Source organism: Atheta coriaria, unplaced genomic scaffold (assembly GCF_025399875.1).
Source record: "Atheta coriaria isolate IRGN ID8LTWV9N9 unplaced genomic scaffold, Caltech_Dcor_3.1 hic_scaffold_9_pilon, whole genome shotgun sequence".
In the NCBI taxonomy this organism is placed as follows: domain Eukaryota; kingdom Metazoa; phylum Arthropoda; class Insecta; order Coleoptera; family Staphylinidae; genus Dalotia; species Dalotia coriaria.
In genome coordinates, this window is record NW_027045451.1 from 4,855,418 (window position 1) to 4,871,327 (window position 15,910).

The window sequence follows — 15,910 nt, forward strand, 5'->3', positions numbered from 1 at the left end:
TTTGGGAAATATAAATTAATGTATTCTGTAATTCATGATGTTTCGGAGAAGAATAAAAATGGAACAATTTGGGATTATTAGCCGTGTAAGAAGAAGAAATTGTTTGTAGTGACCAGCAGATTGGCCGGTCGATTTGTAGCTACTAGTGGAAAACGTGGAAAGTGTGGAAAGCGTGGAAAACTACTCGAGTAGCGGTCAGTTATCGCTAGACATTCGTGTCGGACGAACGTTAAAGAAAAACTACTGCGTATCAAAGAATAAATTTATAGTTTTTGTGAAAATAAGTAATTGACGAGAGTTAAATTAAATTTAAGTGCAAAAATAAGCTTAGAGCTTATTTTTAGAAAAATAGTGATTAAATAGGTAAGTAAAATCGAATTTATAATTTTTTTTTTGGTTCTTGTAGTCTTAAATTAATTATAAGTAAATACCTATATTTGATCGTAAAATTTTGATGTGATTTCTTTTTTGATTGTGTTGATTTATAGATTTTGTAATTAACCTCGATGGCGTATTTTATTTTCACACAAATTTCCCTTTCTTCTATTATGACGAACTGACCTACCACTTAATTTACATTTGTTGCTCTACTTTTCATGACCTAAATTTATTTCCATTTATTTTGAGTCATTTGAAATGTGATTTATGTTGATGCAGAAAAAAATTTTATAATTTGGTTTTATTTTTGGATTTAGTATTTTTTTCTCAAAGTAATTGAAGAAATTTGTTTATAAAACTATAAATAAGTTGTTAAAACGTGAATTTAAGCTCAAAAATTCAAAATATCAACGCAATAATTAAATAATACTAAATCCAAACCTGAAAATCAGTGATTTCGCCACTAAAACATAAAAGTTAATGATTTTTTACTAATAAAACTTTTAGACTTGAAGATATCTCCAAAATGCAAGTAGCTACAACAATAGACGGTGACACCGGAATGGTGGTAAAACGCCTCAGCGTTCCCATTGGCCTAGAAGAGTTAATGGAAAGCCTCACAAAGCAAGTGCTCATGAAGAAACCCAAGGATTTATTCGCGTTCGCCTCCGAACATTTTGCTCATTTAGTAGCCATCAGAGGTATGTTGAAAACTATTCCCCTCCTCATTTACTTATACTAAATTTCGTGTTTGCGTGTTTATTATCAGTTCTAATCGAATTTATCGGAAATTTAATACCAAATACGTCTTTTGTTTCTCCGCACGTAAACGCCCAATTTAATGTTTAATGGGCGTAGTTTGAGTTTATTGACCAAGGCCAAGGTTCATTACCTCCTCATTCATGACGTTAAACTAAATAATTACGCTGTTATTGAATAGTTTAGTCAATGTTCTTTTTTTTGTTTAATTACAGAGAAACTCAACGCAAACGAAAAAGAATTACTGAAAAGCGAAGAATCCAAACAGTTGAAGGTTAAATCAATCACAAGCGGTACAAAGTTTAACAAGTTGCCTACGCCGACTATTTTTACAAATTCAAAGACACCACGCTCAATAACTACGCCTAAATTTGGACGGGGTGATGAAAAGAAAAAGACGCGTTTTAATCAACAGTCATTGATCAAGGACACGGTTAAAAAACCGGCAGCAGGTGGAATTGTACAGAAAGAAAGAGCGAAGTGGAAGAAACAGTTACCAGTGCAAAAGGAGGAAGTGGCGCCACCTAAACGGACTCCGAGGGAAATTCGGGAAGCGTATACTTTCAGACGAGATGATTCCAAACATAGAAGTAAAGATAGAACTGACAAAAAAGAACATAAAAAATTAGAGAGGACGTTAGATGTTACTAAGTCACCAATTAAAGAAGTTGTTAAGGAAACACCTAGAACAAGACGGGATCCAACTAGACGACAAAATGGCGTTTCTACTAAAGTTACTCCGAGGACAAAGAGCACTGATAGTAATTCTAGTAGTAGTATTTCAGTTAATGGAAAAGGTTTGAATAAGTCTACTGAGAAGTTGTCTAAGTTACCGAAGAAGAATGTGACTAAGGTAGCTCCGATAGCTGTGGGGGTTGCGGGAGGAGTTGTAGGTGGAGCATTAGCTGGAGTAGCTGTCAACAAAAAATCTAAATCAAGCAGTCAAGAAAGTGTTGATGACAAGGAAGGCAAAGAAGTTGGGTCGGCAACAGTTTCAGAATCTGGTAACCTGAGTGATCGTAGTAATAAATCTAAATCTTCAGAAACTACAGAGACTTCTAATGCGGTAAATGTAGAAAAAGTAGATGAAGGTGAAGCTGAACTAGATGTAGAAAGTATTTCGGGATCTGTTGTTAGTAACGCGGTTGTTGGTACAACATTAAGTGAAGATTTGGAAGGTCCTGGGGAGGAAGATGCGACTGAAGTTGGTGCTTCAGAAATTGAACATGATGAAGTTAAAGTGGAAAAAGAAGGGCAGGAAGATGAAGAGAAGGCTTTGGAAACAATTCCTGAAGATACTAAAGAAGCTAAATCAGCTGAACTAGTTGTTAATGAAGAATCTGCAAATTTAGAAGAAGCAAAAGATGAAAATAAAGATGGTGCAAGTGAAGGACATGAAGAAAAGTCACCTGAAAAAGAAACAGAAAATGATTTAGAATTAAAAGTTAAAGAAAATGCAGTCACAGACACAGAAATACCAAAAGATGCAGAATTAGTTGACGAAACTGTTAAAGATATTCTTGTCACAGCTGATAAACACGAAGAAGAAGTTAAAGAAGTACTTTTATCTGATGGAACACAAGTTGAAGAAACACCCGCTCAACCAGACATAGAAAACAAAGATATTTCTGAAATCCAAGCTGATGAAACAAATGACAGTGAAAAATTAGTTGAAAAGGAAGAAGAAAAAGAAGAAGAACCTCTTACTGTTGATGGTAAACCAATGACTATCCCAGAAGATGAATTATGTACTGTGGTAGACTCAGAAGCAGAAAAAGTTAACACAGAAACGGCCGAGGATGAAAAACAGACAGAAGAAACTGCAGATTCGAAGAAATTTGAATATGCTGCTGGTTTCGTTGAAGAACAACTTCGCATCTTAAATGAAATGGGAAGGGAAGAAGAAAATAAAGAAGATACTTCTGAAAATAAAGAAGATGGCGCTCAAGAAGCAGATTTAACCTCAAATCAAGATAAAATTGATGCCAATACCGAACAAGATAAATTAAAAGATAACGAAACAATTGAAGATGCTCAGAAAGAAGAAATTTCAGAAACGGCTGCAGATCCAGTTGATAACAAGGAAGTTATTAAAAATGATGAAACAGATCTTCATGTAAGTCTATCAGCTCCCGAACTTATAACCTCAAATCATGATGATGATGAAGAAGCTAATGATGCAAGTCTTGTCACCATCGCTAAAACACCATCAGCTGAATTTTCACATGAAGATGCATTACTTCTCGAACAAGACACCCCAATAAAACATTCTGAAACTAAAGTGGATGATGATGGACCTCTAAGTATTGAAGACGTTTCAAAATACTTAAAAGAAGATAAACTCAAAAGTGACGATGAAAATAATTCTTCAGATGCTAACTTATTATCTGCATCAACAGAAACTGATCGACCAACAACTTCTAAAGTCTTTGGAGGAGATGTAGAACCAACAGTTCCACATGAAGAAGCACTAGGCTTACACATCCCAGCACCAGTGGAAACAGAAACACTCAGCGATGACAGCGCCACCGCCGCCATTAAGATACAATCCGCATGGCGCGGCCATCAGACGCGAAAGCACGTCATCAAACAGGTAACAGTTCAGTGAGACAATACATCGCCTTTTCTCGCTCACACTCATACAAGAACATAAAACAAAACCATTCAAATCGAAAACTAAATTTTATTTTGTTCCCCACTGAACTGATTTTCTGTTTTCTGTTTAAGATGAAAAAACAAGTTGAAAACGGAGATGGTGATGATGATGTGCATGGTACGATTGAGGAGGATCTAGATTCGGAAGAAAAAGTTAAAGCAGCAACTGTTATTCAGGCATTCATGAAGGGAAATTTGGTGAGGAAGCAAATCAAAAAAGTAAAAGAAGAAAAAAGTGCTGGGAAAGATTCTGAAGAACATTTGGATACTGTTGCAGAAGAAAATGAAGAAAAGTTTGTTAAAGCTGCTATTTTAATTCAATCGTTTATTAAAGGTCACTTGGTACGAAAGAGAAATCAAGAAAAACAAAATGGCGAAGGTAAAAGTGAAATTCAAGCAGAAACTTCAGAAACTCTTGCTGAAACAAATGAAAATGCTGAAACTTCTCAACAAGAAGCAGAAAAAGCTGAACTAGATGCCTATATGAAATTATCTGAATCAATTGATGAAGAAATTAACAAAGTTCTTGAAAAACTTGAAAACGTTTCTGTTCCCAATGAAGATCCTGATTTTCATCATGATAGGATGATACGTTCGCTAGATTTCAGTATGGAAGATGTTAAAGATAGCGTTGATGCAGAAATTGAGGCAGCTGTTGCGAAACATGTAACTCAGCAGATAAATGACGAAGTTGTTCCGGAATTAGCTGATATTCAAGAAGAAAGTGAAGAAGAAACTAATCATAAAGAAGTAGAAACAATTCCGGATACGATAACAGCAACAAAAAGTTTTGTTGATAATGAAATACAGAATTATGCTACATCACCAATGGTATCACCAAGAGATGAAGAAAATACTAAAGATAAAGATAAAGAAGCTTCAAAAGAAGAAATTCAAGATCTGGCCTCAAATCCAATTGAATTGACAAGGGATTTTGTTAATACTGAAATAATTAATTATGTGACTTCACCACTTATATCACCACGTCTTCAAGTTGAAGAAAATGATGAAAAAGAAAAAAGTGAAAAACAAGATGGCGGAGAAGGTGTGATAGCGGGTGCAATGGGAGCTGTTGGTGGTTTTCTTGCAACGCAAAGTAGTAATTTGAAGAATCTTCTTTCGCCAAGACGTAAATCAGCAGACAAAGAAATTCGTGAAGAAGCAGTAATTTCTGAAGATATTAATAATGATAAACCAGTTGAATCAATTAGAATTCGTTTGACTGATTCAGAATCTCTAGACAATGAAGAACCAGAAAAAAATGAAGAAACAAAAGAAGAAGAAACAAAAATTGATGAAAAAGATGAAAAAAGTGCAAAAATTGATGAAATAGAAGACGAAAACACAAAAAAAGATGATGTGACGGAAGATACTGTTATTATTGAAGTTCCTGCTGATGATTTGATAGCCACAACTCAAAATTTTGTTGATTACGAAAAAGAAAATTATGTTACATCTCCGCGTTCTGATAAAAACATTGATTTACATGATATTACCGATGAATATAAAGAAAAAGAAGAAGAAAATGTTCCTCCTTCTTCAGCTGGTTCAACTTCTTCGAAAAAAGAAGGTAAAATTATTGCTGGAGCAATTGGTGCAGTCGGTGGCTTTATTGCAAGCCAGACCAACAATTTACAAACATTAATATCTTCAGGATCAAAAACTTTAGAAGAAGCGAAGGAATCATTAACTAATTTTAATGTTAATGCAGATGAAGAAAGCTCCGAAGTTGGGGAAGATATTTCAGAAGATCAGATTAAAGCAAGGTTTGAAAAATTAAAAATTAATTTTGAAGATGTTGTTGATTCTGCAGTTGAGAAATCTGAAGAGAAGATAAATACTGTGAATGCATCTTTGAAAGATGAAAGTGATAAAATTTCAAATATAATACAAGAAGGTCAGGCAGATATTAAAGAAAATTTAAATGATGTTGAGAAGACTATTGATGGTGAAATTTTGGAAATTTCTGAGAGTGCTGCTGATTTAAATGATAAAATTAATGATAATGTGGAATCTTTAACAGAAAATGCTGAAATACTTAAAGAACAAGTTGGTGAAGCAGCTACTGACACTATTTCAGAAGTAAAAGATAAAATGGAAGCAAAACTTAAAGACGCTGACGAAAAAATTAATAAAACAATAGATGAATTAAAAGAAGACGCAAATGAACTAAAAGATGAAGTGAATAATGTTGTAACAAATGCTGAGGATGATTTTAAAGACAATTTGGAAGAAGTTTCTAATAGTATTTCAAGAAAAAAGCGATCAATCGAAGATACAATTGATGATTTGCAAGAAACTGCAGTGGAAGAAAAAGAAAATGCTAAAAATACATTATTAGACATTAAAAATGATGTTGCAGAAGAGATTAATAATATATCTGATAAAGTTGATGACAAAGTTAATGACCAAATAAATGTGGTATCCGAAACTGTTGATGCGTTTGAACAAAATGTTTCTGATACTGTTACAGACGTAAAAGACATTGTGACACAAGCTGAAGATGACATTAAAGAGAATTTAAATGATATTGCAAGTAAAATCGAAGAAACGAAAGATGATATTAAAGGAAAGTCAGAAAATGTGCTGGAAAATATTGATAATAATATTTCTGGTACGCTGGCAGAAATAACTGAAGTTGTTACGAATGCTGAAGCTGACATTAAAGATAATTTAGAAGATCTTACAACTAAAGTGGAAAATATAAAAGAAGATATCAAAGAATCATCTCAAGATTTAAAAGAAGTAATAAATGACGAAATAAATGAGCTTGATAATTCTATTTCTAATGCGGCCACGGAAGTTAAAGAAGTTGTTACGGAAGCTGAAGCTGATGTTCAAGAGAATTTGGAAGACCTCACAACTAAAATGGAAGACGCAAAAGAAGAAATCAAAGAACTATCAGAGGATTTAAAAGAAGATGTAAATGCTGGAATAAATGCGCTTGATAATAATGTTTCTGACGCTATATCAGAAGTAGACGATGTTATTACTAAAGGGGAAGCTGATGTTAAAGAAAATTTGGAAGATCTCACCACAAAAGTAGAAGAAATTAAAGATGAAATTAAAGAATCAGCAGAAATTTTGAAGGAAAACGTTGATGACAAATTAAAAGAGCTTGATAATAATATTTCGGATACTACAACTGATGTAAAGGTAATGGTTACAGAAGCCGAAGCTGATGTGCAAAAGAATTTAGATGACCTTGCAGCTAAAATAGAAGAAACAGAGGAAGAAACTAAAGAACTCTCAGAGAATTTAGTGGAACAAGTTGATGATGGAATAAACGCGCTTGATAACAAAGTTTCTGATACCTTAGCAGACGTAAAAGATGTTGGAGCGGATGCTGAAGCTGATATTAAAGACAATTTAGAAGACCTTACAGATCAAGTGGAAGAAACTAAAGGAGATATTAAAGAATCAACGGAGAATTTGCTGGAAAAAGTTGATGATCAAATGGATACACTTGATAATAATGTTTCTGTCACAAAATCAGAAATAAATGAAGTTATTACTGAAGCAAATGAAGATATTAAAGATAATTTGGAGGATGTTGCAGACAAAATTGAAGACAAGACCGAAGAAGCTGAAGAAGCGATGGATAATTTAAAAGAATCCACTGATAATGCACAGCAATTAGTTGACGATGTTGTTAAGAGTGCAGAAGAAGACAAACATAATATTTCTGAAAAACTTAATGATGAAATGCAAGAAGAAATAGCTGCTGCGTCTGATCAAATTGAATCGATTGATAATGGTGTTACTGACACAATATCAGAAGCAAATGATGCGGCTGTAGAAATTGGTGAAGATGCAGAAAATAAGTCTAAAATAATTTCGGAAGAACTCCAAGAAAATCAAGAAAAAATAATTGAAGATATAAATAATGATAAAGCAGCAACAGAAAGTGCGTTAGAACAAGCTGATGAAACTTTAACTAAAGCAGAAGAAAATACCAAAAATACTTTAGATAATTCAAACAAAAATATTGAGGATATCGAACAACAAATTAAAATTGATGTAAAAGATGACATGAAGTCTGCTACAGAAGAAATAAAAGATGCTTTAGAAGAATCCAAAGATAATATTGAAGAAAACCTAAATGAGATTTCAGAACAAACTGTAGACCAAATTAAACATGCTATTGAAACTGGCGATGACTTAACCAAAGAGATTGATAAAAGCGTTAACAATACCATTGCTGATGGTGTCAATACAATCGAAGCAGCAGAAAACACGTTAGCGGATTCAATTGCCGATTTAAAAGAAAACATTAACGATACTATAACTGAAGCACATAAAGATATTCAATCAAATATTAACGATGCTTTGGAAACAGTAAACAAAACTTCAGAAAACATTGAACAAGTTATAGAAGAGAACGTTGATAATACAATTGACAAAATTGTGGCTGGAACTGATGTAATTGAGGAAAATATTAAAGGAAGTGTAAATGATATTAAAGAGGACACTACTGAGTTAATTACAGAAGTAGACAATGTTATAACCGATGCAGAAAATGATATCAAAGAGAATTTAAATGAAACTACTGCTGACGTGTCTGAAAAAATTGAAGAAACAAATGAGGACATTAAACATCTTGAAGAAAACGTAAATAATCGTAACAATCAAGTTGAAACAAAAGTAGAAGAAGTTGCCGATGATATTAATGACACTGTAAAACGAAGCAAACGTGATGTTGAAGATGTAATGGATGCTGCCGAAGAAGATGTGAAGGAAAATATTGACGAAGCCGCTGGGAAGATTAATGGTTCTTCAGAAGCAACAAAGGAAGAAGTAAGTGATGTTCAAGATAAAGTGAGTGAGGATAAAATTGATACTATTGATGAAAATTACATTTCTTCAGATATCGCCGAAAAAATTAGTGAAGTAGAAGCAGAAGTAAATAAAGTTGTGGATGACGCGAGTGAAGCTATATCAGACGAAATAAAAGAAATAAAAGATAATATTAATAATGTGCATGATGAAATTACAAAAGAAGAAGAAATAATAATTAAGGATATTAAGGAAGGTAATATTGACAATATTGGATACAAAGATAACGATGTTGTAGAAGAAACTAAGGAAAACAATATTTCTACAGAAGAATCTAATAAATCAAAGGAAGTTCAAGCAGAAAATGAATTGCCAGATGGTACAAATGAAGCAGCGTCTGATGAAAGTCAAAAAGTTGAAGGTAACATATCAAATATTGAAGAATCGACCAAAGAAGAAGGAAAGGAAGAAAAGGAAGTAATCGAAACTGCCATAGAAAAGAATATTAATAATATTGCAGAAACACTTGAAGATACTATTGAAGATGTCAATAATCTTGTGGAAGGAAAAGAAGAAACAATTGAAGATGTAGTTATTGAAGAAGGAGAAAAAGCTATTGAAGCTGCAAATGAAGTTATTGATGAGGTAGAACAAGCCGTGTCTGAAAATATTCAAGAAGTTGAAGATAATTGTAATCAGACTCAAGAACAAATATCGGAAAAAGCAAAAGAAATATCTGAAGAAACAACAGACAACTCTAAAAGAGCAAAACGTGATATATCAGCCGTCAAAAATGATACTCTTAATGACATTTCAAAGCATATCAAAGAAAATATTGAAGAAATTGATAAAACCGAAGCTAAAGAAGAATTAAATCATGATCAAGCACAAGTTGAAGACAATAAAAATGATGAAATATCTGCTGAGGACCAAACAAATGATAGATCAGAAGATACTTCAACAGATGCTGCTTCAAAAACAGCAACCAACAAATCAGATGAACATGAAGTCACATCATCTAAAACACTACAATCTCCAAGTCTAGAAGAAACAATTCAAGACTTTAAAGATTCAATACAAAACGAAATAGACGAAATGGAAGAAACTGATAACACCGTAACTCCAGAAGAAGAACCAACACAATTAGATTCTTTAGAACGCATTGCACCATCAGCACCACCACTTTCCGAAATGCCACCATATACAGCAAGATCAATTGAAGAAGAAGAACCTCCAGCAGAAATGTCTAGAGAACCAATTGTAGAAGAACCAGACGACAATGAAAATAAAACAAACAACCCACATGTTGACATCTTAGTGATTGATGATGACTATTCAAGTCCTGTTGAAATAATTGAAGAAGACGATGACGATGTTGAAGATGTTGATGAAGACGAAGTAGAAGATGACGATCATGTAGAATCTCGTAAATTGATTAATGAAATTAAAGAAGAATTGAATAATATCAAGACAATTATTGAAGAAGACAGTGATGAAGCACCAAATGGAGATAAAGAAGATGGAGTGGTTATTACGGAAGTTACTGAAGCAGAGGATACAGAAAGTAAAGATCATCCTATGAAAGACACATTAGAAGTCATTGATAAAGCAGGAAGTATTAATATTGGTCGATTGATTAGTCATGATTCATCAACTTCATTAGACTCTGTTGCTACTGTCATACTAACTGAAGATTTAAACAAATTTAAAGAAGAACAACAGAAAGAAAAAGAAAACAAAACAAACAATCAAGAAGAGGTCACAGATACTATTGAAACAGAGGTAGGCAACCAAATTGACACGAATCAAGCAAATGAAAATATTACAACTGAAGATAATGATGAGAATGCAAACAAAATGGCGGATGGTGCTTCTGAAGAGGTCACTAATATTGAAATAGAAGCTAATAATAATGGTGACGATAGTAAAACTACTGACAATGATAAAATTGAAGAAATAACAACGAATTTAGACGAAAATGCTAATCAAGATGATGTCATTGTAATTGACGCAACACAATTAAGCAATAACAATGAAGAAGACATAAAGTTCTTGACAGGTTTTGTAAATGCTGCGACAAAGATACAAAGTGCTTTCCGCGGTTTTCGAGTGCGTAATCTTAAAACAAACAAAGATAATAACAATGACATTAAACAAACCAATCAAACAAATGAATCAACTACGGAAACAATAGAAGAACAAAAATACGAACAAATTACAACAGAATCAACACAGGAAGAAAAAGAAAAAGAAAGAGAAGAAACAACTTCTAAAACAGAAGAATCACCCGGAAAGAAAAATCCTACACTTGGTCAGTTTTTAAAATCATTAGCTGACGTCCCCAAATCTTTTTTAGGGTCTTCCAAAGACCAAAAAAATAAAGACTCTTCTTATTCTGAAGAAACAAATGTTGTAAAACATCAAGTTGAAGTTGAAGATGCTGAAGAAAGTGATGATAACAATAAAAACGAGAAAACTGGAAATGAAAATGATTTGACAGCTACGCAACCATTTTATCTACATGATCCGAACATGGACAAAGCAAATCCCATCTCAGATGCAATAAAATTAACATCAGAATTAACCAAAAAAGAAGCAAATATCGGATTGTTACATTCCGGCGAATTTCATGATGCTATCCCTTTGCCGTTTGAGGTTAATGATTTATACGAAAAATCAGAGCGGAATTTAAACGCTAACGATACACAGATGTCGCAAGAAGTTAACGACGCAAAGGCTACGCCACCAGGTCAAGTATTTGTCATCATAGTAAGTTTCATCTCTTGGAGTTCATCTTTGCACTTATTTCAATATAATTTAATGCTTTTTATTTTAGTAAATGAAAAACGTGGAATTTAATGTTTAACGCAATTTTTATGCTTATAGAATATAGGTTATGATGATTTATAACCTAAAAATGTTAATATTATACCAGTGACAGTGTTTTCTTTAAAAATATTCAATATTTTGAGATTTCTTAGCTTGTTTTGCTAAAAATATACAGTTTTTTGCACGTGCCGCTTCATATTTCGACAAACAACAAACAAAACTCTCAGTTTCAATAAATATCCGATAATATTTCGAGTAATGGAGAGTTTTGTTAGTAGAAAACAAAAGACCGCTGATTGCTTGCTTGGCACGAGTTGAGTAAGGCGATGTAAATCTAATGTATGCGCGAAATTACAGCAGGTGCTGAAAGACCAGTGACCACGTCAGCGTCGACGTCGATCCCAACGGCGAGCGTCGTCGTCGTCGCTTCCTCCTCGTCGTCGGCGGGGTCCTCCCTCTCCGCGGGCGACGCCGCGACGACCACCACGACGCAGGCCACTCAGTCCATCACAACCAGCTTTACTCACGACGTTGACGATCACGCAGTCTCAGCTGAGCGCGCTCACAACTCTGATCAAACAGCAGACGCAGAATTTGAAACAGGAGCAGCAGAATCAGAAGATAATCAATCAGAAACCGAAAATAAACACAAAAACCAAGAAGAAGAAGAAGAAGAAAATTCAAAATTTGACAGTTTTGAACCTACAGGAGACGTTTCTCCTTTGCCGGTTGACGAAGAACAAGAAGAAGAAAATATTAACGAGACGGAACCGCAGGGAAGAGGAAACACTGAAGAGATGGATCCAAGAAGGAATAATGCCATCATCGCTGAAAGGAACGCCGAGTCGAAGGCGGCGACCAAGATCCAGGCCAGTTTTCGCGGTTATCAAGTTAGGAAACAAATGCAAAAACCTAAGGTAAGACTTTTTAACTTTAACATAACCAAACTTATTTTAACTTTCTAAGTCTCTTAAGTATAAAAATTTAAAAGTAAATCAAATGTGTTGCCAAGTCAAGCATATAACGCATTTAAGACACAATAAAACGCATTATAAACGATTTGTTGAAGTATTCAAGTCGTGCGCTATCGCCATCGCAGCCATTGTTTATTTTGGCACTGATACAAACGCTCCACACATTCTATTGGACTTCATTTTCATTTTTCTGCGTTTAATATCATTATATTTGATATCAGAAACTAAATTTATAGAAGCTGCTCCTAAAAGTGTTTATATTACGCGTAAAACAATAATTTTTGACAGACAAAGATGAATTTCACGTTGGAATTTGTAATAAAATAGCAGCCATCTTGTTTATATCTTAATTGTGACAGGCGAATGGTGCGATATATCAAAGTTGTTTTGATTCAAAGTGAATCTTATTAATCTCGATTCTCGAGCGTTGTTGTTTTTGGTATGAAAAATATTTGCATTTGATACAAGTTCTTTGATATATGTAGTCGCTACTGTTTTTGTTTTGACAGCTACGCACCGAACCTCATCCATCATCGTATTCAACGTTAAATTTTAATTAAGGAAAATTTTACTTTTTGAGTAAATAAAGCGAATTAAACAAAAATAAACAACTTTTGAGAATGTTTCACGCAAGCAAAATATTTTAGTTTAAAATGGCGGTTAAAATACTTCCGATTATAAACATTAAATAATTTTAGGTTAAAATTTTGACATTTCAATTGACATTTACCAACTTAACCTTAAAAATATTGAAAAATTCTAAAAATTTCGTGTATTTCCGGAATGTTTCACTTTTCGCAACTGATTGAAAGGTTAAAATGGCGCATGTTGTGTGTACGTTAACGCGTGAATTAAAACGCGAAGATAACTACCGTTAACGAAGCAGCAACACATGTTCGACGTGTTCGGATGCCCTCAGCGTTCGGCAGTGAATCCGTGAATCCGTACATTATCTATTTAAATCCGCACAACTAAAAATAAATCACGCTGCGCGCCTGTGCTGGATGTGCGATACTCATACAAAATGTGAAGATGCACGCTTTACAGCAGAAATTGCGACATGCCGAGTAGCAATATGTTCATATGGCGAACTTGGAGGTTTTATTGCACAACCATCACACACCAAGTCGCCTTTTTCAAGGGTAGACGCTATTCATGTCGCGCTTCAGCCATGACGACGCTTGACATTCGCCGTTCTGACCTGCTTGCCGGGAAAATCTCGGAAATTGCACCACATTCCGCATTCTTCCGCTCAAAAACATGACATCATTGTTTTTTTAACCAAAAACATCATCAACCATTTTGTTTTTCTTCCAAAAACCGTAAAATAGCAATATTTATAGGTTAGAATTAGAATTCTGTTGAATTCGACACGTGTGGATGTGTATCTAAAAGTATTTGTATGTTTGCACTGCTTAACGAGTGTTAATGCACCATTTAATTAAGCTCAAGCTGTAATTGACGTTTTCCAAAGCGTTTCGCTTCGTATGTGTTTATCGCGTGGCGAAGTTGCAGCACTTGCAGATGGGTTTGCGTTGTAATTCATTTAAAAGCCATTAAAACAATAACAAACCACTTGAACTCAACACACGCATATGTACACTACCCAAATGCTGTGTTTATTTATTTATCTATTTTGATGATAAAATCGGATCAAACCGATTTCAATCGGAATTAATTCGAGTTGGACGTCTAAGTTACCATAACAAATGTGATGAGAAGATTATTCGTCAGATAATTATCGTAATGTTGGTCGTTTTATGCATTTCTTGAGAGGCGATTAAACGGCAATGGTTTTTGGGCCGTGACGATCGTAATTCACCGAATTTAACAAGATTTTTCAGCCGATTTGGATGCCAAGTTATTGTGAGTGGGCTGCCAAGTGAAACATTTGGAAAAATTAGTTTTTGTTGCGGTTTGCAGACGCTTATTGTAGATTTTCGGGTGGTGTCTATTTTTTGTTGAGTACATTCACATTTTGGCACCATTATTTGCAACTTTTTTTCACAAATTCTCAAATTTTACGCTCCAATTTAGTAATTTTTAATACAAAAGAATACTAAACATAACATAACCTATTCATAACCTCAAAATTTTATGATGTTATGCACCTGGGAATACTGTCGCTGTTCTCACTTTCTAAAACACGTAAACCATCTTAAATCTTATTTAAATTTGTACATCCTGCGTCATTCGACAGTCGCGCGTCAGTCCACGTGTACCATTTCGCTCTCTCAACGCTTATTGACGTCGAAATACGCGAAATCGAACGTAAAGCGATTCATATCTATCAAATGTATGATTAATGCACTGTGCACATTCGCTGGTGGTCTTGAACATGAAATTTTGGAGGTTTTTGCGGCGGAATTAGATCTTAAAAGAAACATGAAGATGATGTTTTACTGACATGATTTTTGGCAAGGAAATCAACTTCACGTGCGTCATTTCTCTTCTTAATACTTGTTGTAATTAAAAATAACAGTTAATGACACCATAAAACTTATAAATTCATAAACTTTTAAATGTTTTATTGGTGGTTTTTCTAGGATTAATTTTAGATGTGGATCTGCTCAGAAAATCATAAAATTTATAAACTCCAGTTGAATTCATGATAATATAAATTATATCTATATGTTCGTTAGTGAATTTGTGCGTAAGAATCATGAAATTCATAGAAGAATTTGAGGGCAATTAAATTTTAATGTTTTTCAAAAGAAAAACTAAAGAACTTAACCAAAATCGCAGAATTTTCAAACTGCGCGCCCTCTGGTGACATTAATATTGTTTTTAAATTATGTTAGCAATATGAAAATATTTATAACATTCCGTAAAATATGTTATTATTATTTTCCAGAGTGGTAACGATGTGATCTCTCCAAAACGCAATGCCCGCAGAAAGACTTCCGGTGGTAGAGCACCAGACAGCAAAAAACTGAAAGATGGCAACGACATCGAAGACAAGTCGGCCACCAAAATCCAAGCAGGAATTCGTGGCTTCCTCGTGCGTCGACGCAACCAAAAGAAACGAGATAACGAAGAGGTTTAAACAAAACTTTCTTCGATTTTCAAATCTCCGATAAAAATCTTCGAATGCCATTAAAAGCGTATGAAAACGTAACCTAACCAAAAATATAGAAACACCCGTATGTCTAATGATAGCATAGTTTGATTGCATAGAATTGCATGGTTGCTTAGAGCGTAAATCAAATGAAAAACAATATAAATAGACTTAAAACATACAAAAAAAACAATTCCTGTTGATATAAATAAATACTAGGTAATGATAGCTGAAGATTTTCACTAACGTCGACTAACTTACAATGTCATGTAATGTATAGGTTAGGTTAGCTCAGATTAGATCTAATTAAACTAATTTATATGAAAATTGATATTTTCCTAACTCACGTAGATAGTATCTTCGCAAATATCAGTGGCGAATTTATGTAAACGATGTATTCTAGGTTCAATATAAGAATATTTTCTATCTATACCCATTCTATGTACTTATAACCTAAAATAACTTAACTTTTAACCTATAA

The 15,910-nt window shown here is 33.9% G+C and overlaps 2 protein-coding genes across 2 annotated transcripts; both read left to right on the plus strand.

Moving 5' to 3' along the window:
- The first annotated feature begins 203 nt into the window (after positions 1-203).
- On the plus strand, positions 204-8,407 carry LOC135799852 (reticulocyte-binding protein homolog 1-like). Its single transcript, XM_065313074.1, has 5 exons — positions 204-363; positions 886-1,079; positions 1,353-3,730; positions 3,865-8,292; positions 8,369-8,407. Exons 2-5 carry the CDS (start codon positions 905-907, stop codon positions 8,405-8,407), a joined length of 7,020 nt encoding a protein of 2,339 aa, XP_065169146.1. The 5' UTR covers positions 204-363; positions 886-904.
- A 57-nt stretch (positions 8,408-8,464) lies between these two features.
- On the plus strand, positions 8,465-15,859 carry LOC135799853 (glutamic acid-rich protein-like). Its single transcript, XM_065313075.1, has 3 exons — positions 8,465-11,317; positions 11,758-12,314; positions 15,226-15,859. Exons 1-3 carry the CDS (start codon positions 8,503-8,505, stop codon positions 15,415-15,417), a joined length of 3,564 nt encoding a protein of 1,187 aa, XP_065169147.1. The 5' UTR covers positions 8,465-8,502; the 3' UTR covers positions 15,418-15,859.
- The last annotated feature ends 51 nt before the right edge of the window (positions 15,860-15,910 follow it).